We start from the raw sequence: 25,177 nt of genomic DNA, 5'->3' as shown, positions 1-25,177 counted from the left end.
ATTCTTTCCAAGTGATTCCTATTGTCACTGACTTGAGACTTGCTGATCTTCTATTTTCCTATTTTGTCCCATCTAACCATCGTTATTTGGACCCTACTAGTCAAAAATTAGTCAGACCCTAAAGCCCACAGATTAATGTATGGCTCTGGGCAGAAGCTTTTAGCCTTCTTAAATCTCAATACTTTGATTTATAAAAAGAAAAATCTACCTAATGATGCTTTTACGTGACTGTTAAATTAAATTTACTACTTTTTAATCTATGTCCTAAATAGCAAAATGGCTATTTTAACTTTTTTAATTTGAATTTTCATTTACCTAGACATTTGTTTTGTTTATTTAGAGATTATTTGTTTTATTTTATTTTTTCTCTTACTTTATTATAAAAGACATGAAGAAAGGAAGTAGGTCTATCTTGTTCTCTATTATGTTTCTAATATACCGCACACAAGTGGCAGGAACAAAGTCCATTTGTTGAAAACAGTAGAACACATTAGCTACTTTTACCTTGAAATTCACAGAATTGTAGCCAGATATTAACAAGCTTATATCCATTTTCATTTACCAACACATCCTGTGTGGTTTTAGACATCTGTGTCTGAATAAATTTTGACTATTTTTGGCCTTCCTTTTAGTTTTCTTTTGGTACTTTGTGCCTAAGAGACATATCCAAGGTTGAGATTAGTTTCCATTTTCTTTGTACTATTTTCTGGATAATAACACATCAAACATTTGAAGAGATGGAGACTGAAGATGGGTATATGATGTTGAATTTCAAGAATCGTAAATCAAAGCAGAAATCTAAAGGTAGGAATATTACTCCCCATCACCGCATTTAGTTTAAAATTTCATTATTCTTCTAGCAAGAGAATTATCTTAGAATATTTTTAACATCTTAAAATTGATAATAATAAGGAATATAAAAATGGTCATAAATTGTCTGTTAGGTTATTTAGATTCATGAAAGCATCAACGATAAAAAGGCTGCATTTTCAGAGTCATGAGGTAAGAGAAATGCTAATATGACGATGTGTAATCCTGTGTGTTGTAGCATAAGAACATAAGTTTCGAAGAAAAGGCTGAAAAATCGTGTTTTTACAGAAACTTCCTCCTACAAAACTTAAAGTTAATGGAAACACTAATGTTGGTATGACATGTATGAAAACATGTTTCGTGAAGTTGCCAATTATAGTTGGAAGGCAAGATCTAGTGGTGGTTGTGGGAGTACCAGTGGTCCTGTAGTGTTTTACAGCTTAAAAAGCATATATATAAGCTTATATAGATATATGCTTTTATATATGCTTATACATATATAATATTTTTAATCTTCATAACATCTCTATAGGATTGGTAGAACAATCCACCAGGAATGCGAGAAGAGAGGAAAAAACAAAAAAACGGTAATCCTTGCTCCTTAGGGCTGCTCTGTGGTTGGCTTTGTTTATTCAGGAATTTTGAAAAGAATCTTGTTGAAATAGCCAAGACCTCAGTTAAGATGACATAGGCCAGAAATTGAGAATTACCAGTCACAGTGGCAGTTCTGCCATATATATTGAACGTTCTCGTGTACTATCTCATTTTATATCTAGCGAATGCAAACTTTCCCTTCACCCCCCCAAAAGTGACACTTTTCTCATTATCTGAAGACTCAGGATCTTTTTTGTGTTTCAATGTCATGAAGCAAATGTTTACTTTTTCCATAGTAACTTACTTCCATGCAGCAAAAACTAGTACGCTTGGTGTTAAATTGACTGAGGCAGGCCAGGCATGATGGCTCATGCCTGTAATCCTAGAACTTTGGGAGGCAGAGGTGGGTGGGTCACCTGAGGTCAGGAATTCGAGACCAGCCTGGCCAATACCATGAAACCCTGTCTCTACTAAAAATACAAAAAAAATTAGCAGGGTATGTCGGCATGTGCCTGTAATCCCAACTACTTGGGAGGCTTAGACAGGAGAATCACTTGAACCCGGGAGGCAGAGGTTGCAGTCAGCTGAGATCGTGCCACTGCACTCCAGCCTGAGTGACAGAGCAAGACTCCACAAAAAAAAAAAAAAAAAAAAAATTTAGTTAGACCCTAAAGCCCATAGACTAAATGTATGGTTCTGGGCAGAAGCTTTTAGCCTTCTTAAATCTCAATACTTTGATTTATAATAAGAAAAATCTACCTAATGATGCTTTTACGTGAATGTTAAATTAAATTTACTACTTTTTAATCTATAAACTACTTTTTAATATACAAATGTGTACAGAGACTTAAAATCTGAGTATTGATACATAAAATATAAGATAATATCCATTTAAATTATGAAAGAAAGAGGGATAGGGCTGGGAAAATAAATTGGGCCAGAAAAATTACTGTAGGCATGTTTGTGCTTGCCATACATTTGCTTCCAAGCTTCCTTGTTATTATTGACCTAAGGGTAGTTGTTCAATTCACCTTGTGTATAAGATAAAGTTACACCTATTGCTTAAGATAGATATAAATAATCTTGGTCCTAAATCAGAAAAAGTATTTTCCTGAGTTCTCATGAAGCACATAAAATAATACAATTAGTGTTCTTGCAATAGTAGCACTAGCAGATTTTGCAGGGTAATTTCTTCATATAGCCCCATGTAAGCCAATGGCATCTAGTCAAGCATTGCTAAGATAGGTCAGCATACTGCACTTCAGGTACTCAGCTCTCTGTTCACCTGGCGTGATATAGTATGTAAATCATGGCTTACATTAAAATATTAATTTTTGATCTATTGTTAAGTTTTTTATAAATCTTATTTGGCAAGAAATTTAAACTCTCCCTCCCTGGCATGTATGGAAAGAGCACTTGTTCTTTATTAACAATTAACTACAGATCCATATACCTGTGATTGGTATTTTCTCATAAAATTGCAGAAATGTATTTTGACGATTTTCAATTAAGTAGAAGTCTTTCCATGTTTGCTTGAACAGCAGAAATATCTACAGGGAAGAAAAAGAAAGAAAATTATTTTGGACTTACTCAGTAATACGGACAATTGAGTAGTAAATTTCAAAAGATATACTACATGTAGTAAATTCTCTAAGTATATACTGTAGATCTAATCAGATGCAGTAAACCCATAAAACTTACTGAAGTAAGGCATCCACACGGAAATTAGATTTGAGAAACAGCACTTTTATTATGACGTAGAAGGCAAATTATTTGTGAAATATACAACCAAGGTGATGAAATTAAATGCTTGTGTATAGATAAAATAATAAAAACTAGGGAATAATTATCAGAGTATCTCAAATTACTTTGCTTTCTCTTTGGCCACTAGCCTGGTAAGTTGGCTATAATGATTCTAGATTGAGATATTAATTATATGATGTCTGCATATAAAAGGAACCTGTTACAATTTTGTGAAAAAAGTGTATAAATCCAATGTATTCAAAAGTGCTAATATGTGGAAAAAAGTAGATAAAATTGAAAGAGGATTATAATATACATGTCCCTATTTAAACTCTCTAGAGATTATTTGTTTATTCCTCTGTAAGGAAACTGTTCTTGCCAACTCTAACGTGATGAAATACTATAGCATAGATGCCATATAAGCATCATGAATTGGAGATCTAATTCTACCTGGGGTGAAACTGATTCCTGTCTAAAGAGTCAAACCCAGAAAATATAATATACTACAGGTATAAGGTGAAATAAAATGTGGATATTTCCAGTACAGTGACTGGTATATAATAGAATTTTAATAAATATTTCTTTCCCTCTTTTATTTCTTAACAGCGACTCACTAAATTGAATAAAACACGTAATTGTGCCTGACATAGATATATATATTTTATATATTATTCTTTCTATATAATTTACATGTATAGAAAAATATATATGTTTACATTCTATATTTTTATATTTTATATAATATGTATAACAAATATTTATATCATATATAATTTATATAAATAATGTACATATTTATTTGTATGTATAATATATATGGAATTTAAGACATCATTTTTAGGTCCTCAAAACCACCACCAAATAATTAACAAATCCATGTCAGTACAATCCAAAACATTTAATAACAGTAGTATCTCCTTGGTTTGGGATTATAGACTTTTTATTTTAAATTTTCATTTAATCATAAATTCTAATGACATATCTAAAATGAACATGAATTGTTTCTGTAATAAAAATGAAACAAAAATATTTATAAAGTGAATAATCACAAGAATTCTAAAATTCACGAAGTAAAATTCAACATTTCAGATTTCTCCGTATATCCACAATATTATTGTCTTCTGCTCATATTTGGATGCCTTGGGATCCTTATTTTCATTATGACAGTGATTGGCCTGAAGTTCTGGCGTGAGTAGTAAATTTTTATTTATTTGAACATTTTCGGAAGATAAATGTTGATCCTTCATTCCTCTGAATGCCAAGATAAGCTATACATTGTGGCCCCAAACTGGTATATGTCATATTATAAAATTATGTTAAATTTAAAAAATTAAATGCTCAAATGCAAACTTGGTATTTATTCTGCATCTTTTCTTATAAAGAACCCCCAATAGAGGTTGACTGTATTATCTTATAATAAAAAAGGAATGTATTTTTACTAAAGAGCATGTGCTCATTGGTATCACTTTGTGAGATCATTATTTAAGTATATATATATTTTTAAGACCCCTCTGAAAACCATTTTAGACCTCCAGACTTTTTTCTTCCTGAAGTGGTATATGTGTATACTGTAGCTACTCTATTTGACCCAAAGAAATTCATAGTTTCTTTGATTTTTCTGTCTTGCTTTTAAGACTGTGAGCTAAAATGAATAGTGTTTTACATATAACATGACAGGAAATAGATTTTGGGGGCTTTTGAGATAAGATTTCTAAAAATAGGTGAGTCCTAAAGCAACTTCTGTAGCATAGAAGATCCTTTACTTCTTAATAAAGGATCTATTTTTGTATTGGGCAACTGGGCGATTTTGTGTTTTTCCCAATACAACAAGGGAAAATGTCAGACTTTTCTCAGACCAAATAGATATTCTACTTAATGTATTTTTTCTCTAAATATCAATCATATACCTCAAATGTGTTCAGTGCTATACTGAAATCAATTACTAATCACCCAAAAAGGTCCACTTATTTAACATTCAATGTTAAACGACTGTTTTTAGTTATTATGAATCTATGTAAGTAGGTATTGCTTTCTATTAACCAGTAATTCTAAGAAGTTGAATCCACTGTAGTAATTACTACGGCTTTAAAAATGTTCCTAAAATTCAGGAGTAGATAATTTCTTGTTAGACACTGAGTATGATTTTTACAGGCCAGTCTGCTCTCTTGTAAATCAGTTTTCTCTTCAATAAAATATAAATGGTAAAATGACATAAATAATACAATAATTATTCTTTTAAAGACAACCGCTATTGAGAAGAAGAAATCAATAAAACTTGATATGTTGATGAATTACTAGTAGGAAAAATATTTTTTTCTAGCCATATTTTTATTCTAATAAATTAATAACAATTACAATACGTGTGTTTCTATAAAATTTGTCCTTGGATTTTGACCACTTTAAAATATTCTTCATGGCTTCCAGTCAAAATGGAGTATTGACCATAAATATTTATATCTCCTCTTTTCCAAGAATCTATCTGTAGAACAAGAAAAGATAACAAAATAGAGGAAATTAATCAAAGCACATAGAATGGAAAGGGGAGAAAATTTAAAAACAAATGAAAAGTGGACAGTATAATGCTATTGGATAAATCAATGGGGAGAAACTTAGTTCGAAGAAAGCGTAAAAGACAGCTTCTATGTAGATGAAAGCTGTTCATCACGGCTAAGCTAAGGCAGGGCTCCACTTCAGAGAGGAGAGTCAGAGGGTAAATGGAGGTCTAAAACAAGGTAATTCTTTAATACATACAATGCTTATTACCCATTAAATTTAAAAATAAAATAACTTTTGAAAGCCTAAAAAATGAAGAAAACTAACTAAGTGAAAGACTTTCTAAGCCAGGCTCTTTTCGATTGGTGTCTTATCAATCTGTTGGTCTATTTACACAGTGGATTTTGCCCCATAGCATGCAAAAAAAAAAAAAAAGAACTCTCTAAAACAGTGAGATATATAGATAGAGCTAGGTAGAGCTCCTGATTTATGGACTGGTGGTCCGTGCAATAAGGTGTATACCCCCTCTTTTTGGTTTTGGAGTGAGAGAGGGGAGTAGTGTATAGGTCTACCACATAGCTTGCTGCTTCTTGTGCCGTCTTCTGAAAAGTCATGATAGCTAACCAAATATCCCAGAGCATAAAGAAAAATGTCAGAAAAAAAAAAATAAATATAAGAGGATATCTGAGACAAAAAAAAAATCAAAAAATACCTGTTTATCCAGGAAGGTCAATAGCTCTTTTAACAAGCTTCCAGAAGAAGAAAATAGGTGAAAAAAAGTACATATAAAATGATGAAAATAGGTGAAAAAAAGTACATATAAAATGATGAGGCCGGGCGCGGTGGCTCAAGCCTGTAATCCCAGCACTTTGGGAGGCCGAGACGGGTGGATCACGAGGTCAGGAGATCGAGACCATCCTGGCTGACACGGTGAAACCCCGTCTCTACTAAAAAATACAAAAAAAAAACTAGCTGGGCGAGGTGGCGGGCGCCTGTAGTCCCAGCTACTCGGGAGGCTGAGGCAGGAGAATGGCGTGAACCCGGTTGGCGGAGCTTGCAGTGAGCTGAGATCTGGCCACTGCACTTCAGCCTGGGCCTCAGAGCGAGACTCCATCTCAAAAAAAAAAAAAAAAAAAAAAAAAAAAGGATGAAAAAAGTAATATAAACCATTTTTCAAGAGTAAAAGCAAAACCAAAAAGTATGAGTTTTTCAGCTTACAAGAACCCACTAAGTTCAGAACAGAATACAAAAATAGATAATACATAGAAAGAGACGATAAATCAGATGGATAGATAATTTCAGAACACCATGAGTAAAAATATAATCCTAAAGGGTTTACATAAATAGTTTTCCCCCCAAAGCAAATTAGCATCAGATTTTTAAATGCACCTAAAAAGACTCTACTGGAGCAATGTCTTCAAAAGTACAAGCAATCTTGATTTTAACTTAAATTTAAAACAAGAGTAATGAAGTAAATATTTTTTCCATTCATTCTTTTGGAATAACAACAGCAAAAAAGAATGTGGGAGGTGAGTGGCTAACTTAAGATAGAATCAAGCTAGCCCCAGAATATAATTAAAAGACTTTTCAAATTAACAACTGTTCTGTTTTCCTAGCTAGCAATTAATTCTGTCTACATGAAAACAAACTCTAAACGATGCAACTAGGAAGCTGAAGGAACTTGATGATATGGTCAAAAGATTTTTTTTTTTTTTTTGGTCTGCAACAAAGGAAAGTAAGATCAAGACTAGGCGTTGGAGCTCATGCCTGTAATCCCAGCACTTTCCGAGGCGAGGCCGGCAGAGCGCTTGAGCCCAGGAGTTCCACAGACCAGTTTGGGCAACATAGAAAAACCCCGTCCCTAATAAAAAAAAAATGTACAAAAATTAGCTGGGTGTGGCGGTGGGCGCCTGTACTCTCAGCTACTTGGGAAGCTGAGGCAAGAGGATGGCTTGAGCTCCGGAGCCAGATGTTGCAGTGAGCCGTGATGGCCCACTGCACTTCAACTCAGGTGACAAAAGCCAGATTCTGTATGTATATAAAATTTTAAAAAGTTAAGAGTAATAAAAATAAAAAAAAGAAAAAAGAACATCAATTAAAAAGTCCAGTGAAAAAAATAAAATAATATACAAAAATATAACATCATATATGAAGTCTAAGATTGTACATAATATTTAGAATTGTAGGCCGAATGCAGTGGCTCACGCCTGTAATCCCAGCACTTTGGGAGGCCAAGGTGGGTGCTTCACGAGGTCAGGAGATTGAGACCATCCTGGCTAATATGGTGAAACCCTGTCTCTACTAAAAATACAAAAAATTAGCTGGATGTGGTGGTGCGTGCCTGTAGTCCCAGCTACTTGGGAGGCTGAGGCAGGAGAATGGTGTGAACCTGAGAGGCAGAGCTTGCAGTGAGTCGAGACTGCGCGAGACTCCGTTTCAAAATAAATAAATAAATAATAAAAATAAATAATAAAAATAAAAAAATAGAGTTGTGATTTGCACTTAAACAAGTAAAAGCAGATATGGTGAAACGTAGTTAAATCTGGGGAAGAAGAGGAGTGGGTGCATAGGAGAAAAGAAACTCACAATTTTTATTAGTATGCCTTCATTTACTGCTGGTACTTTTTCTCATGTACCCAGATTGCTATTAATTTTTAAATGTTTCTCATATCTTTTCTTTGCACTGAGTACAGATAAAAAAATGGATTTCTCCCAGAATGTAAATATCAGCAGTCTGTCAGGTAATACTCTTTTCGTTTGTTGTGTGCTACTCTTAGGGGTAAATTTAGTTTTGACTTCTCTCTTCCTGGCATTCACCCATGTTACACAGTAAGCCAACAGCGCTGGTGGAGAAAGGTATGAGACTGAAAAGGACATCCTCTTCCTCAGTGCCGCTGCTGCATATCAAATGGTTGAAAGGAAGGACACTTGTAGTGATATCTAGGAGGAAAAAAATAGGGTTTTAGTGAGTCAACAACAGGATGATAGCAGATTTCCTGCCATACCTAACTTGCCAAGTATTTATCGAGCGTCCACTGATAGGTGTAACATGTAATGGATGTAGGCTGTAGTGGGAAGAGTGTGGGTTTGGGATAGACCTGTGTTTGAATCAAGAGATTTCAGCCAACTGTTCACATGAATTTAGGCAAATTAAACATAATTTTTTAAACTTTCAAATGAGGATATTATAATAACTATATCATAGAATATTTCATGTAGATTAATCAAACACAGGTCTATCCCAAGCCCACACTAGGATTATATTAGATAGCAAGATGACAGCATGTATTAATGAGTTAAGACTATATATGATGTTTCATAAATCTAAATTTAGGTCCTAATAACCTTTTTCAAGTTATACTTGCTCAGGTTACTTTTTTAATCTTAGCTGGACATATAGTTTAATTTCTAAAAATAATTTGTAAATAAAATTTTAGGGTCATAGTTGACAGACTAAAATATTAACAGTGAAAATATGACATGCTTTAACTTAGAAATATTTAATCCAACCAGTCAACATTCAACAATAAGCATTTATTACATACAAAGTACTAAATGATAAGACAGTCAAAGATGAATATGACAGTCCCACCTCACAAACCTTCCAATTAGGTGGAAGATACGGAGATGTTTACAAATGACCAGGACATAAACGATTTGTCCTTTGCTTTAGCAAAGGTATCAATTACGATACCTATGTGTTGAGTCCTATAGATAGCAGAAATTGACTGGTTCAAGGCTTCCTTTCTGAGGTGGACATACAATTGTACATTAAGGAAAAAGTTAGCAGGTAAAGAAGGAAGAGGAGGCTATTCAAGACTAAGGTAACAGTATGAATGAAAAGCACAGGAGAATAAGTACCCAATGCATCAGTAACAGTAAGTAATCTCACAGACATGAAGTGAAGGATGTAAAGACAATATTGAAATGTCAAAGGAATTAAAACTAGATAGTGGAGGAAATTAAATAATAAGCTTTTACTTTTTCAGTTTATAATTAACTGTCAAAAATGTTATAATTTGCTTCCTTTGATTATGGGGATTGGAATTCACAAGCTTTGTTCTCCCCTACTCCATCATCCAAAACCCTGCCCGACTCCTGGAAATATACAGGTTAGCAAATTATTCTCATTTTATATAACTGCTTTTTAATGACAAAAAAAGACTTGGAAAAATCTATTTTCCAAGTAGTCACATTTGATAATATTTATATCTTCCCTGTTGGCTGTAAAGTTTAATTAACTTTCCCCTATATTTTCCTTTAGGACACAATTATTTGTGCCCAAATGACTGGCTGTTGAACCAAGGGAAATGTTACTGGTTTTCAACTTCTTTTAAAACGTGGAAAGAGAGTCAACGTGATTGTACAGAGCTACAGGCACATTTACTGGTGATTCAAAATGTGGATGAGCTGGTGAGAAATCAAAAACAGGATCTAACTGCACAAGGAAAAATGGCTAGGTGCAAGTTCACTGCCTAAGAAGCATAGGAGGTTTATTGTCCTTGCTTTTGAACATGTGTTAGTCATAATGTAGTTACTGTTGTTCATGAAAAAATGCTAATGTATATGAAAAAATATATTTTATTAATGCCAGCACAGAGACTTACACTATAGAAGGCATCAAAATTTGTTTAAACAAATGAATGAATAAATATACTATTTCCTCTGCAGGAGTTCATACAGAGCAGTTTAAAACCTGGACATTTTGGTTGGATTGGACTATATGTTACATTCCCAGGAAACCTATGGATGTGGATAGATGAACACTTTTTAGTTCCAGAATTGTGAGTAGTTATTTGTAAGAAAGGGGTGATAATGTTTATTTATAGAATTATTTTTATATTAAGCTTCCTCACTTTCTATTCTTTTTTTTCCTTCTTTCTCTGTTTTCCCTTATCTTTAATTTTTTTCTCCTTTTTCCTTTCTAGCTCTCTCTTTTCTTTCTTTCCTTCCTCCCCTTCCCTTTTTTTTCTTTGCTTCCTCTCTTCTTTAACATTCACTAATTTTGAAAAATGGGATGGAAAGTATTCATTTTGTCACCTGGCATTTTAATTGTCCAAAATTCATAATAATTTTTAAATTTCTAATCTGATTTAAATCTCGTTTGAAAATAATTTTATGCAAATACTTTTCATGTAGTAAAAGCAAAGACAAAATTCACCTATAAATAAAAGCTGGAATATGTAGAAAGGTCTGGAGTTGAAATCAGAAAACATGATTCTAAAAATTTTGCCCTTCAGAAATTCAACTAAACTTGTTGATATCTGTTTCCCTCCATTCCTCCCTCCTTCCCTCTCTTTCTCTCTCCATTCCTTTTCTTCCTTTCCTTCCTTCCTTCCTTCCTCCCTCCCTTCCTCTTTTTCCCTTTCTCCCTTTCTCCCTCTCTTTCTTTCTTTCTTTCTTTCTTTCTTTCTTTCTTTCTTTCTTTCTTTCTTTCTTTCTTTCTTTCTTTTTTCTTTCTTTCTTTCTTTCTTTCTTTCTCTTTCTTTCTTTCTCTCTCTCTCTCTCTCTCTCTCTCTCTCTCTCTCTCTCTCTCTCTTCTTTCTTTTCTTCAGCAGAGCCTTGCTCTGTGGCTCAGGCGAGAGTGCAGTGGCATGATCATGGCTCACTGCAGATTTTACCTTCCAGGCTCAAGCAGCTCTCCCACTTCAGCCTCAGACTAGCTAGGACTACAGGTGTCTGATTTTTTGTATGCTTTGTAGAGACAGAGTTTTGCCATGTTGCCCAGGCTTGTCTCCGACTCCTGAGCTCAAACTATCAGCCACCTCAGCCTCCCAAAGTGCTGAGATTACAGGTGTGAGCCACCACTCCCAGCCTGACACCTGCTTCTTTATCTGTATAAAAAGATCCATGATACTTTCTTCACATTGTTCTTATGTGAACAACATGAGGTATTGCATGTAAGAGTGCTTTAAAATTCTGAAGTTCACATTTGATATTTTCTTCTGTGCTTTCAGTTACTAGTCATACTACGAAAACACTGGAGATGTGGTTAAGTTTGGAGCAAAGACCATGGAGTGATAGTTCATTTCAGTTTAGATATTTATCTACACCTGGATACATCTATTCTACATTTATTATCATCCTTCATGAACATAAAACTAAAGGATGAAGTAGTGTCCATTTCCTGGACCTGCTTTTAATGCAATCTTTGAAAAAAAAAAAAGAAGTAAGATTTCTTACTAATTTTTATTATAATTATTTTTTACTTTTTTGGAAACTAGCATTACTATAAAGGTAAAATATCCCTTATCCCTCTTAAAAGCTTTTACGTTATCATTTAAGGAAAATGACACACATGCAGGTGGTTATAACAGTGTTCAGCCTGTATTTTCTTAAATAATCATTAGTAACTAGAAAGAATAGTTTATGAAATAGCTCTCTTCAAAGGCATTCCATTTATACATTGTGCATCGTCCTAACCTTATACTGTGGAAGTTATATGAGGAATTTAAGAGTCATTTAATAGTTTTTACTCTGACTTAAACAAAATCCTGGGTAACTGCCTTCCAACTCACATTGTTATAGCATACCTATCACTACATAGTTTCTATTAAAAACTTTCATTTTGGCATCTACTTACCTTATAAAAAATTATTTATGCTGCTATGTGGAAAATTAATAGATGGGAAACAAAATTGAAATTATGGAGGTCAGTTTGAAGGCTATGGCTAGAGATAAGGGAGAGATAATGGTAACTTGAGTCTAAATTGAGATGCTGGGAGAAGTGAATGGATAGAAGAGATAATCTGGAAATAGAATACTCAGGTCTTGCAGGTATATATAATGAGAGGTTTGAGAGGTAAGGAAGAAGCTGGGATGTCTTCTAGTCTAGCTTGAGCTTGCATGGTGTTGTTACTAACATAGGAAAGAGGAGAAGAGGCTGTATTAACAATGAAAATTCCATTCTAGAACCTCTGTAAAACTTTGGCTGCTGAAGAATTATCTATAAAAGTTTGGCTGGATAAAACTTCAAGAGATACTACCATCATTTTAAGATAGATGCTCAAAAATCTGTCCTTTATCTCAGGTTTTCCGTGATTGGACCAACTGATGACAGGAGCTGTGCCGTTATCACAGGGAAGCGGGTGTATTCTGAAGACTGTAGTTCCACATTTAAGGGAATTTGCCAGAGAGATGCGATCTTCACGCGCAATAGAACCAGTGTTGTGTAAATGTACAACAAAATGTAGAAATACTTTGCATGTTAAAGCAGAGCCAGATTTTAAAGACTTGGGTTTTTTAGGTAAAGTTTCTAACAGAAAGTTTCTAACAGACATCATCTAAATAGGAGAAAAGTATTTTATCCTAAATTGATCATAAAGACAACTTCTGAACAGAACTTTCACTCCATACTTGGATTTCCAGTTTGTCTTTTCCATGGCATTGACAATAAAAGCTAAATAAAAAGTTAGTAATTCTTTTAATAGTTATTTAATAGTTTGATATTTTTTGCATTTAAGATAGCATAGAATAAAACAACTTTAAAGGAATGTTATTTAGCTTTATGTACTATGTGGTAGATTGGAAGGAAAGAAGCAGTATATGTACAAATATAATATTTGAAGCATGGAATTCTGAATTTTTCATTTGTGTATCATAGCCTGAAGTGTTTGGTGGGGAGTGGGTAATGAGAAATTACCTAATGGGTATAATATACAATATTTAGGTGATAGATAAACTAAAAGCTCAGACTTCTCCACTCTAATTCATGTAACAAAATTATACTTGTACCGTTTAAATGTATACAAATAAAAAAAAAGTCATGTGGCCAAATATTCAAAACAAAAAGAATAAAAGCAAATCCGTGCATGTAAATTAAGAATTGAAAGAAATGTGTATGGATGTTAACAGTGTCTATTCTTTTTCTTTAGTGAAATACAAATTTATTTCTTTTTCTATCCAAATATAAAATTTTAATGTAATGCTTCTAAATGAAAAAACTACAATAACTTGTTTTTATTTTTAATACACTTCTTTATTCTTTAAAGCTTTATTGAGGTCAAATTGATATACAAAATATTGCACATACTTAATGTATACTTTCTGGTGAGTTTGTATATACCTGAGATGCCATCACCACAGCTAAGGTACTAAACGTATCCATCACCTCCAAATACGTCCTTATGTTCTTTTCTGTCTATCTGCTTTTATTTTTATAAGAACACAACATGAGATATAGTCTCTTAATTTTTTTTTTTTTTCGCGATGGAGTCTCGCTTTGTTGCCCAGGCTGGAGTGCAGTGGCGCAATCTTGGCTCACTGCAACCTCTGCGTCGCAGCTTTAAGCGATACTTGTGCCTCAGCCTCCTGAGTAGCTGGGATTACGGGCATGCACCACGATGCCCAGCTAAATTTTGTATTTTTAGTAAAGACTATATTTCACCATGTTGGCCAGGCTGGTCTCCAACTCCTGACCTCAAATGATCTGCCCGCCTCGGCTTCCCAAAGTGCTGGGATTACAGGCATGAGCCACCACGTCCAGCCTCTCGATTATTTTAAAGTGCACATTACTAAATTGTTAATAGTAGGTACTATGTTGTAGAGGAAATCTCTAGAACTTACTCATCGTGCATAAGTGAAACTTTCTGTGCTTCGAGCAGCAATTTCCCATTTCCCTTTCCATCTATCCCCTGGAAACTAGCATGCTATTCTCTGTTTCTCTGGGTTTTATTTTTAACAGGAAAACACAAAGCCTTATTTTTTCAGTATATTAAAAAATTAAATTTAATCTAATTCTGCCTCTTTTTCTGTGTATGTGATGCAGGATCTTTTGCTCCTTAGTTCAGTTAAAATCCAAGTTCTTGTCACACGACCAGGAAAAATTAGGCACGTGGACACGTTGAAAAGCGAGGAGAGCAGAATTTATCAAAAGAAAGCACTCAGTGTTAAAAAAAATAATAATAAAAGCAGGGGGAGGCATCCTGCCAACAGTGCCACCTCACAGATTGAATACCACGCGATCACACACACAAGCTGAAGAGTCCAGGCTCCTCCTGCCTGCATAAGCTTTGAATTCTCAGGGGCTCTACCACATTCTCCCAGTGTGCAAGCAGGTCCCCAGTCCATTGTGGGCATGACCGGACAAGGACCTGGGTAGGTTCCCTCATCTGCACAAAAGCATCTGATGTAAACACTTTTGGGGTGGATCAGAGATTCTCTGGGAATCCGCCCTTATCAACCTACTGCATCTATCATATGTGTTTTCTATTCCTTGGATTTTAACTCCTTCTAAGTATTTGGGGGAAAATAGATCAGGCACATGACTATAGTTATGCCATTTCTGTCACTGGCATTTCCTCCAAGTTAAGTGTTCTCAAGTTTCATTAAAAAGAAATCAAACTTACAGCTGGCAATAAAGTACTAAAATTCTGTAAGCATAAAATGACTATTTGAAGGAATATGCCATGTGGCTTGTTTTTAGTATGATGCCATAGTTTATTCCCCTTTTATCAAACATATTTAATCTAACTACTTTAGTTTTCTAAATGAAATTCTATATAAAGTTTACTTTTCCTCTCATTTGGAAACCCGCTCAATTTCCTCATAGAATTGATATTTATGACTTTTTGGAATAAACATAGAAATTGACCCTCCTGGTCCTCAAAAGTGAAACTCACACTTGTCTTACCTGAAATCCTTCCTCGGGAAACTGACCCTCAAGTGAGGAACAGAAAATCATCAGATCACCACATCTAATCATATGCCAGACCCCTCATCCATTGCTTTCTTACTTCTTCCTACTATTTTTTTCCTGCCTTCCCTGGTATGTAAACCCCAATTTTAGTTTGTTAAGGAGACAGGTTTGAAACTTTACCTCCCATTCTCCTTGACTACAGCACCCAATTGCCTTCTTTCCTGGCAAAACTCATGTCAGTGATTGGCTTTCTGTGTGGTGAGCAGCAGCACCTAGACCAAACCCCTAGCATGTTGGTAAGAACTTATTTAAAAGATTTCATAATAAATGCAACAGCTACGTCCACTATTTATTTTGCAAAAATGATGACTCAGAAATTTTAAAGAAGCAAAAACGTTTTATAACCCTTTACAAATTTACACCATCCTCAGCAAAATCCCCTATGACCATCAATAGAAGGCTCTGTCTCTTTTATCTCAAGTCCCACCAAAAATCTTTGATAAACTTAGAGGTGGGACCCAAATATGGACTCACAACCTTTTTAGTAGATTCAGGAGCACCTGGTTCCTCTGTGTGTTTCCCTCCATCTGATATCACTTGCTCCTCAGAACTTTCTGTCTCAGGGTAAAGGGAGAAGGATTTAAAGTAAAAATCTTAGAAGAAACAGAAGTCAGTATAAAAACTGATCAACTCACATAAAGCTTCTTTTAATACCTGAAGCAGAAATTAACCTATTAGGAAGGGACTTAATGCTAGAACTAGGCATCATGTTCTAGAACTCTGGGCCAACATGTAGGCCACCAGCTTACATGTTGGCCCGGAGGGATTCCTCACCTCACTAAACCTATTCACCACTGTGGATGAAAGATACATCCACCCTGATGTCTGGTCAAGAGAAGAAAATCAAGGAAGACCTCAAGTCCTTCCAAAACACAAAAAGCTAAAAACGGCTGGGGAAGTAGTAAGAAGAAAACAATATCCCATTCCCCTAGAAGGCAGAATAGGCTTGAAGCCCATAATTTAAAATGTCATTCAAGATGGGCTTCTTGAACCCTGCATGTCCCCTTTTAACACCCAAATACTGCCTGTAAAGAAATTAGACAGGTCATACGAACTAGCACAAGACCTCGTAGCTATCAACCAGTGAGTCCAAACTACTTATCCTGTTGTCCCTAACCCTTACACCATCCTCAGCAAAATCCCCTATGACCATCAGTGGTTTACAGTCATAGACTTAAAAGCTGCCTTTTGGGCCTGTCCCTTGGCTGAGGACAGTCGGCACATATTTGCTTTCGAATGGGAAGATCCTTATTCTGGATAGAAACAACAGTACTGATGGACAGTTTTGCCCCAAGGGTTCACAGATTCCCCTAACCTTTATGACCAAATTTTAGAACAGGTTTCAGAATAAATTCATACCCCAAAACAAATATGTCTGCTCCAATATGTAGATGATCTTCTCATATCTGGTGAAAATGCAGAGAAAGTAGCTGCCTTCTCTACACACTTTCTTAACCATTTACAAGGGGAAGGATTATGAGTTTCAAAAGGAAAACTCAAGTTTGTAGAGCTTGAAGTTACATAGTAAGGACACTTAATAAGTAAAGGCAAATGAAGGATGGGACCTGAACAAGTAAAAGGAATCAGATCCTTACCTTTGCCTCAAACTAAGCAGAAGCAGAAAATTTTTAAGATTAGTTGGATATTGCCGCTTATGGATTCACTCATATGCTCTAAAAACTAAACTTCTATACAGAAAATTTACCCAGTGGAAACCTGATCATATTCTGTGGACTTCTGAAGAAATTCATCAAATTGAAGAATTAAAACATATGCTTATAACTGCCCCTGTTCTAGCCTTACCATCCCTAGAAAAACCATTCCACCTTTTTGTTAACATTAATAATGGGGTGGCTTTAGGGGTACTTACCCAGGAACACAGAAGCCACAGGGGAGGAAGACAAGGAGTTAAATGAAAAACAAGCGCTTCAGAGGAAATACAGCCTGTTTGGCTACCTGATCTGCAAGGTTATTTTTCTGACTTTCAAAGGAAAAGCCTTTTTGGTGTCCTGGAACATGGAAAATCGCTATCTCTTTGGGTAACTAGAGAGTATTTAACACTTCGGTGATTAACTCTTTGCGGATGAGATCTTGGCCTTTGCTGTTAATAAGACCTTGTTCAGTCCAAGTCTTCTCGAAGGTATAAGCTACCTCAAAGGTATACTTAGAGTCGGTATAAATTGTCCCTTCCTGGTTTTGCAAGCATTTTAAAGCTTGGTTTAATGCAAACAGTTCACAAGTTTGGGCAGACCAATTATTAGCCAGTCTTCCTGACCCTATTTCTACTAAAGCTTCTCAATCTATTATTGAATATCCATTATGTCTTTTCCCCTCAATTACCTGGGAGGAGCCATCTATAAATAAATGCCACCCCGTTTTGAAAGGGGTGTTTCCTAAATCTGGTCTGACTTTTGTGTGGTAGTTAATTAACTCTAAACATGTGTGATCTCTTTTTAGGTTTGGATACCCTGTTAAGAAACCTGCTGGGTTGAGTGAGTTATCAGTGGTTAGTGTTAAATCATTTCTTTGTAATAGAACAGCTTCGTATTTTAAGATGCTTGAGTCAGTGAGCTACCTCCCTGCCTTTTGGTTTAAGATAGTTGTAACTTGATGGGGCATGCTTACCACTAATTTTCCCCCAAAGGTTAACTTCCTGCTTTCTTCAGTCAATAACATGGTTGCCATGATAGATTGAATGCATTCGGGCCACCCACACATACTGGGTCTAAAACCTTTGACAGGAAGGCTACAGGCTGCCTGCGGTTTCTGTACTGAACAAAGGAGAGTAAGGGTGTTTATTCCTAACACAGTCCCTGCTTCTGTGTCATTCCCTATTGGCTGGAGTCAGACTACACAACCCAAACTAGTCCCGGTTGGCTAAACACTTAAACCTTCTATGTCAGGTAGATGTGTGATGGGGGAGAAGGAGGGAAGGGAAGAGGGCTGCCTGTGGATAGGAGAAAGCTAACCTTTTTCCGAATAAGGAAAAGAATGTAGAATGAGGCTAAGACATGTCTAGGCATGTCAGGGCACAGCAATAGCAGGAGGGCTGCTGTTTGCAGGCTAGAAACAAGGGAGTACAAGAAGGTTGGGCCTCTGAACAAAGAACAAGGACATTACACAATTAAACCTTTTGAAGAGGAATTTATAATCTCTGGCATTAATTAATGGTGTGGTTAGTTCCATATATTGCCAGACCTTACCAATTGTGAAGCCAGCAAGTCCAAGAATTCTCAAAACCCCAAAAGTAGTTTATAACCTTAAAACTTTTAGCAAATCTTAACTCCAACCTGCATAATTTAGCTCACCTATTTACTTCTTAGTGACACCTGCATTTTACTGGTAATTTTTAAGGCTGTTTTTATTTCACAAAGTTTAAAGTCCTGTGAACTGAAAGTACCACAGCTTTTATCTTTCCCTTAAAAAATTACTTGATCCAAGCACTTATCTTTAGGATAAATTAATTAAAGCTCTTTTTACAGACATCACACACAGTATACACACAGACAGGTAGAAGGACACCCAGTCCCTGGGTGGGTTCTTTTAAGAGACAGGGCTAGGAGAGCATGTAGATATCTAACATAATAGGGCTCATCACCTAAGGCAGGGCTTCTAAACAAAGCCTTTGTAATGTAATGGGGAGCCGAGCAGGAAGACAGGAGGCAGATGAGAACAGAGGTAGCCTTTATTGGGCTCGCCGGAGAGGTTCACCGGCCCCCGAGGACGAAGGCCAAGGAAGTCGGGCTTGGGGCAGGTATCAAGGGGCCTTTTGTAGGGCGAGGTAGGCGGGATTTGTAGGTTTCGGTTTTCCTGAGTTAGGTTTCCATTTCTGAGGAATAACGTGTCCAGGAGTTTGCGCAGAGCGGGGTGTTTTTGGTGGGGGGGTGGGGGGGCCGGGCTTTTTTCACGCGCTGAGAGTCTTAGGAAGTGAAGGGCAGGAAGTCCTAAAAAAGGGCCTGCCATGCCCGGTGATACCGCCATGTTGGGTCTAGATTCCTGCCTAACAGCCTTGTAATGCAATTACTGGCCATGCCCCCAGTATATAAAGCAAGATGGAGGCCTGCAGCACAAACCATACAGACATGCAAAGCACACCAGATTGGCTATAGTCCAAGACTAGCCCCACAAATCCTTTTTCACAACAAAAACTTTAGAGAGTACAGTTATAGTTGGGGGGCCTGACCTTGTAAAAGTGTCCTCTAAAAGGAAAAAAAAAAATTTAAAGGTTAACTGCCGATGGGGTAGAGAAGGGGTTAAAAAAAATCGGTTTAAAATGCCTGGGGAAAAAAACCTTTTATTCTTATGAAAGTGGATGCTCCACCAGGTGAAAAGCTTAATTTTCATCCAATAAAGCTGAAGCCCTTGGGTGGGAAAGGGGAAGGCCGCGGTGGCTTGTGGCTAGGAGCCAGCCAGCTAGCTGGCTGTGCAGGACCCTTAAGCCATGAGTCCCACCCCTGCACGGAGGGGAGGCAGAGTGAGGAGACTCCATTTGCCTGTCCCTCTTAAAATAGGAGGAAAAGGCCCTTTTCCCTGACCCTTAGAGTGACAGGGTTTGGAGGCATGTTTTCCCCACCCTTAGAAGTTGGAGGATGAAAATCCTTAGGAGCAACAGTGAGAGGTTTTGAGTCCCCATTTTATTCACCTCTTCTTGAGCCCCCGTATTGTGTGCCAAAATTGTTGCAGGACTCTTCGTTAGTTCAGCTAAAGATCGTGTTCTTATCCCACCCATGTCCATAAAAATTTAGGCTCACGGATGGTTTAGAGGATGAGTTTTATTGGGTGAAATCAGGGTTTTATTGGGTGAAAAGCAAAAAAAAAAAAAAAGGGAAAACAAGATCCTCCACAAAGTCAGAGTCCTCTGCTAGAGCACTTCCCGCCGACCATTCGAATCTCAGGTTCCACACAGGAAGAGGAAGGTCCAGGCTCCTCTTTGATGCAAAAGTTGTGAACTTCCCAAGGCTCCACCTCAGTGGGCAGACTGGTGGGAGTTTCTCCAGGGAACTACTTCCCACCTGCCTGTCTCATTTTCACACTGTAATCAAGATACTTTTTTTTTTGTCTCGCTTTTCTTACTATCTATTCATCTATACTCACATTTGTACTTGTTCTGAAAGATCACAGTTACCCAGGCAGGTAATTAAATCTGCACTAATGCAACAAGGCAGCTTTGATACAACCTTTTGAATGCCCTACAGAATTTCAATTTTATGAAGCATCCAAAGATGTGCCCCAAATTCATTTTCTTTCCTTTTTCTTACTTGGGAGATTGCATTTTTTTCCACTAACCTATTATTTGTTCACTTTTATATTTATTACCCTAGTCTATATAGTATGTTATAATTTTTATGTATAACTCTTATAATTTATCAGTGTTTATTATTTGTAGATGCTATGTTCTGAGTATTTGGGTCCTCCTAAAACTCGTAAGTTGAAAGCTAATCACCAACTTGAAGGTATTATGGGATGGAGCCATTCATGAGGAGGTGATTAGTTCATGAGGATGGAGCCATAGTGAATGGGATTGTGCCCTTATAAAAGGCTCCAGAGAACTGCCTTGTCTCTTCATCCATGGGAGCCCACAGCAAGAAGCTTCCATTTATAAACTAGAAAATGGGCCCTCACCAGACACTAAATCCATTGATGCCTGGACTTCCAGCCTCCAGAATTGTTGAAACTGGCTTAACTGCCCCATGTAATATGTTTTTGATAAATATAGAAATTGACCCTCCCCGTCTTAAAGGTTGAAACTGTATTTATCTTATCTTAAAGGTTGAGGTCCTTCCTCAGGAAATTGACCCTCAGGCTTACCATATAGTGTCAAGGAATTGAAACTTCTCCTCCTTACCTCTTAATTCCTGTTTTCCTAACCAACCTCTTACTTCCTATGGCCAATTCCTCTTCTTTACTCCTCCCTAATTCCTGTTTTCCTGCATGTAGTTATTCTTTCCCCAGTATATAAACCCCCAATTTTAGTCATCTGGGAATCCAGATTTGAGACTGATCTGTTCTCCTCAGCTGGAGGACCCTAATTAAGCTTTCTTCCCTGCCAACACTTGTCTCACAGAAGCCAAAATGATTGGCTTTCTGTGTAGCAAGCTATGGGACCTAGACCAGACCTCTGTCATTTCGGTAACACTGTAAGAAATAAATTTCTCTTGTTTATAAGTCACCCAGTCTAAGGCATTTTGTTATAGCAGGCTAAATGGTCTAGGACAATAAAATCAATGTTCTTTTTGAGGGGGGTATTTCCTTGTCTTAAAGATACTGTTGAAGTAAATGTTCATTTGTATGTGATTCTCTTGCAACATTTCTTTACGTCAAAGTCACGGTAGTTAGTATTTTTTTAATATTTACATGTATAGAACACATACTTCTTTTAACTTCTAAGCTATACTTCTTGGCTGGACTATCAATATAGATCCCTTTAATCTGACTTATTAAAACCATCATTGTAGCCACAGGTCACCTAATTGTTTATTGTTATTTTATTTGCTCTGAATTCTTCGTAGAATCAGGATTTTTGTGATTTTTGCACATATTGGAGCAGATATGTATCTTGAATTTATAAAGTTCTGTCTATAATCCTTCATGTATTCAGTCACGTTTGGTTCTTTATTACTCACAAGGTTCTGTATTCTATAATACAGTGAGTGAGAAAACCACTTTTGCATAGTTAGCTCTTCTTTCAATCTTGAAGTGTGATAGTCATTTTCAAGTTTTTTCCGCTCTATAAAGAATATCGAGGTTTGCTGCAAATCCACTTGATATCAATAAATCCTCTGGAACTGTGGACTCCATCAGCACTCAAGAAAGCAAAGGAGCCGTTCCCTATGATTTCAAACCTGAAAAAGAACACTCTAAATCAGTCTGGGAACCACTTACAGTTGTAATCAAAAAGACAATTAAGAATAGAGTGATTTTAAATATATTATACCAAATACTGAGCTCCCAGAAAATATACCCACCCATCACCATATGCTACATTAAAATATCTGGCATATTAAGGGAAATAAGACTGAACATAAGTGTTTGTTGGAGTTAAAATCTGTAACCCTACTTAGAACAACTTGTCGACAGGCAGATAGACACATATAGATACACAAAGACGGGGTAAGACCCTTCTTTCCTTCTATTCTTCCTTCCTTGCTTGCTTCTGTTCTTCCTTCCTTTCTTCCTTTCTTCTTTCTATCTATATGCAAAGAAAGAGAGCGTTTGCCAAATTCAAAGATTCCTGAAATTTAAGATATCAGTTTTCTGGCATAATTTTAGTAAATGTACTTTTTCAAAGAGTAAAAATAAGATTTATATTTGCTTGGTACTTTTGAAACATACTGCAATAGAAACCTAAGAGACTGCTGACAATATTGTTTTTTACATTTCATCCTCATGGATAGAAAGAATCAATATTGTGAAAATGGCCATACTGCCCAAAGTAATTTATAGATTCAATGCAATTCCCATCAAACTACCTGTGACATTCTCCACAGAATTAGAAAAAAACTACTTTAAATTTTATATGAGACCAAAAAAGAGCCTGTATAGCCAAGACAATCCTCAACAAAAAGAACAAAACTGGAGGCATCATGCTACCTGACTTCAAACCATGCTGCAAGGCTATAGTAACCAAAACAACATGATACTGATACCAAAACAGACATATAGACCAATGGAACGGAACAGAGACCTCAGAAATAACACCACACATCTACAGCCATCTGTACTTTGACAAACCTGACAAAAACAAGCAATGGGGAAAGGATTCCCTATTTAATAAAGGGTGCTGGGAAAACTGGCTATCCATACACAGAAAACTAAAACTGGACCCCTTCCTTACACCTTATACAAAAATTAACTCAAGATGGATTAAAGACTTAAATGTAAAACCCAAAACCATAAAACCCCTAGAAAAAAACCTAGGCAATACCATTCAGGACATATGCATGGGCAAAGACTTCATGATGAAAATGTCAAAAGCAACAAAAGCCAAAATTGACAAATGGGATCTAATTAAACTAAAGAGCTTCTGCACAGCAAGAGAAACTATCATCAGAGTAAACAAGCAACTAATAGAATGGGATAAAATTTTTGCAATCTACCCATCTGACAAAAGTCTAATATCCAGAATCTACACGGAACTTAAATTTATAAGAAAAAATAAACATCAAAAGTAGGCAAAGGATATGAACAGACAGTTACCAAAATAAGACATTTATGCAGCCAACAAACATATGAAATAAAAAGCTCAACATCACTGACCATTAGAGAAATGTAAATCAAAACCACAATGAGATACCATCTCATGCCAGTCAGAATGGCAATTATTACAAACTCAAAAAACTATAGATGCTGGTGAGGCTGTGGAGAGATAGGAATGCTTACACACTGCTGGTGGGAATGTAAATTAGTTCAACTATTGTAGAAGACAGTGTGGTGATTCCTCAAGGATCTAGAGCCAGAAATACCATTTAACCCAGCAATCCCATTACTGAATATATATACCCAAAGGAATATAAATCATTCTATTATAAACATATATGCACACATATGTTTATTGCAGCACTATTTACAATAGCAAAAACATGGAATCAACCCAAATGGAAATCAAAGATATACTGGTTAAAAAAAATGTGGTACATATACACCATGGAATACGATTCAGCCATAAAAAAAGAATGAGTTCATGTCCTTTGCAGGGACATGGATGAATCTGGAAACCATCATCCTCAGCAAACTAACACAGGAACAGGAAACCAAACACTGAACATTTTCACTCATAAGTGGGAGTTGAACAGTGAGAACACATGGACACAGAAAGGGGAACAACACACACTGGGGGCAGAAGGGGATGGGGGAAAGGGGAGGAAGAGCATTAGGACAAATAGCTAATGCATGTGGGGCTTCAAACCTAGGTGATGGATTGATAGGTGCAACAATCCACCATGGCACACACATACCTATGTAACAAACCTACACATTCTGCACTTGTATTCTGGAACTTAAAGCAAAATAAAAAATATACATATTTTTTATTAATTTTCTTTGTCGATAACCAAATCTTTTCTTATTTATAAGTATAATTTGTCCTGTCTTGCCTTTTTCAATATTTGTTTTATTGGTTGCTTTTTTTAATCTAGCACTTTACTAAAATAATAAGGCAGAGATACATATGTATCCAAGAAACAGTTATATAAATAAAAATTTAAACTGAATAAAAAATAAACAAAAATTTTAAAAATACATATAATATTGCTTATGATGAACATTTGGAAAGCTGAAGACAACTACACAGTCCTCAACCATTTTAATCCAAGAAATACTTTTAACAATTTTAACCCACCCAGAAAATGCTAACAGAAATAAAAATAAATAAAATAAGCAACAAATAAATAAAAATAAATAGTATTCATTGTGGTGGGCATTTGAAATGTTAAAGACAACTATAAAGTCTTTAACCCTGTAAAGACAAATAAATCTTATAGAAACTTTAGTTGGAAAGAAGTACAAGTAATACATGAGTTTTGACTTAAAATTTGCAGAATGATTAAATTTGAATTAGCAAAAGAACACTAATTGTCAAGCAAGAGCTTGACAATAAAGATAAAATAACAAATAAAAATAAAAATGGAAAATTTCACTGTGTGTTATTTAACAAGGTGAGAAGAAAATGGGTTGCTCTAGGGTGTGCTTCAGTGTGAAAGGGCGTATGTCATAGATTGGAGACTGAAAAGTTAATTACACATAGAAAATAGAAAGATTTTGTTTATAATAATACAACTCAAAATGTTTTAAAATTTTTCATAAAACACGCCAGAATAAGAACATTCCTAATACATTGGAAAC

The 25,177-nt window shown here is 35.9% G+C and overlaps 1 protein-coding gene across 1 annotated transcript; it reads left to right on the top strand.

Moving 5' to 3' along the window:
• The first annotated feature begins 630 nt into the window (after window positions 1-630).
• On the top strand, window positions 631-13,438 carry KLRF2 (killer cell lectin like receptor F2). The gene is made up of 6 exons (XM_007967571.3): window positions 631-804; window positions 4,237-4,335; window positions 8,334-8,381; window positions 9,905-10,053; window positions 10,312-10,424; window positions 12,671-13,438. Exons 1-6 carry the CDS (start codon window positions 738-740, stop codon window positions 12,813-12,815), a joined length of 621 nt encoding a protein of 206 aa, XP_007965762.3. The 5' UTR covers window positions 631-737; the 3' UTR covers window positions 12,816-13,438.
• The last annotated feature ends 11,739 nt before the right edge of the window (window positions 13,439-25,177 follow it).

The sequence above is a fragment of the Chlorocebus sabaeus genome, chromosome 11 (genome assembly GCF_047675955.1).
Source record: "Chlorocebus sabaeus isolate Y175 chromosome 11, mChlSab1.0.hap1, whole genome shotgun sequence".
Taxonomy (NCBI): domain Eukaryota; kingdom Metazoa; phylum Chordata; class Mammalia; order Primates; family Cercopithecidae; genus Chlorocebus; species Chlorocebus sabaeus.
This window is presented reverse-complemented; position numbering and strand designations above follow the sequence as displayed.

Excerpts from the sequence above, each read along its gene's own strand:
- KLRF2 (XM_007967571.3), top strand. The coding sequence starts at position 738 with ATGGAGACTGAAGATGGGTATATGATGTTGAATTTCAAGAATCGTAAA. Across the intron at positions 805-4,236 it reads ATCAAAGCAGAAATCTAAAG|ATTTCTCCGTATATCCACAA; the intron begins GTAGGAATATTA and ends TCAACATTTCAG. Across the intron at positions 4,336-8,333 it reads GATTGGCCTGAAGTTCTGGC|ATAAAAAAATGGATTTCTCC; the intron begins GTGAGTAGTAAA and ends CACTGAGTACAG.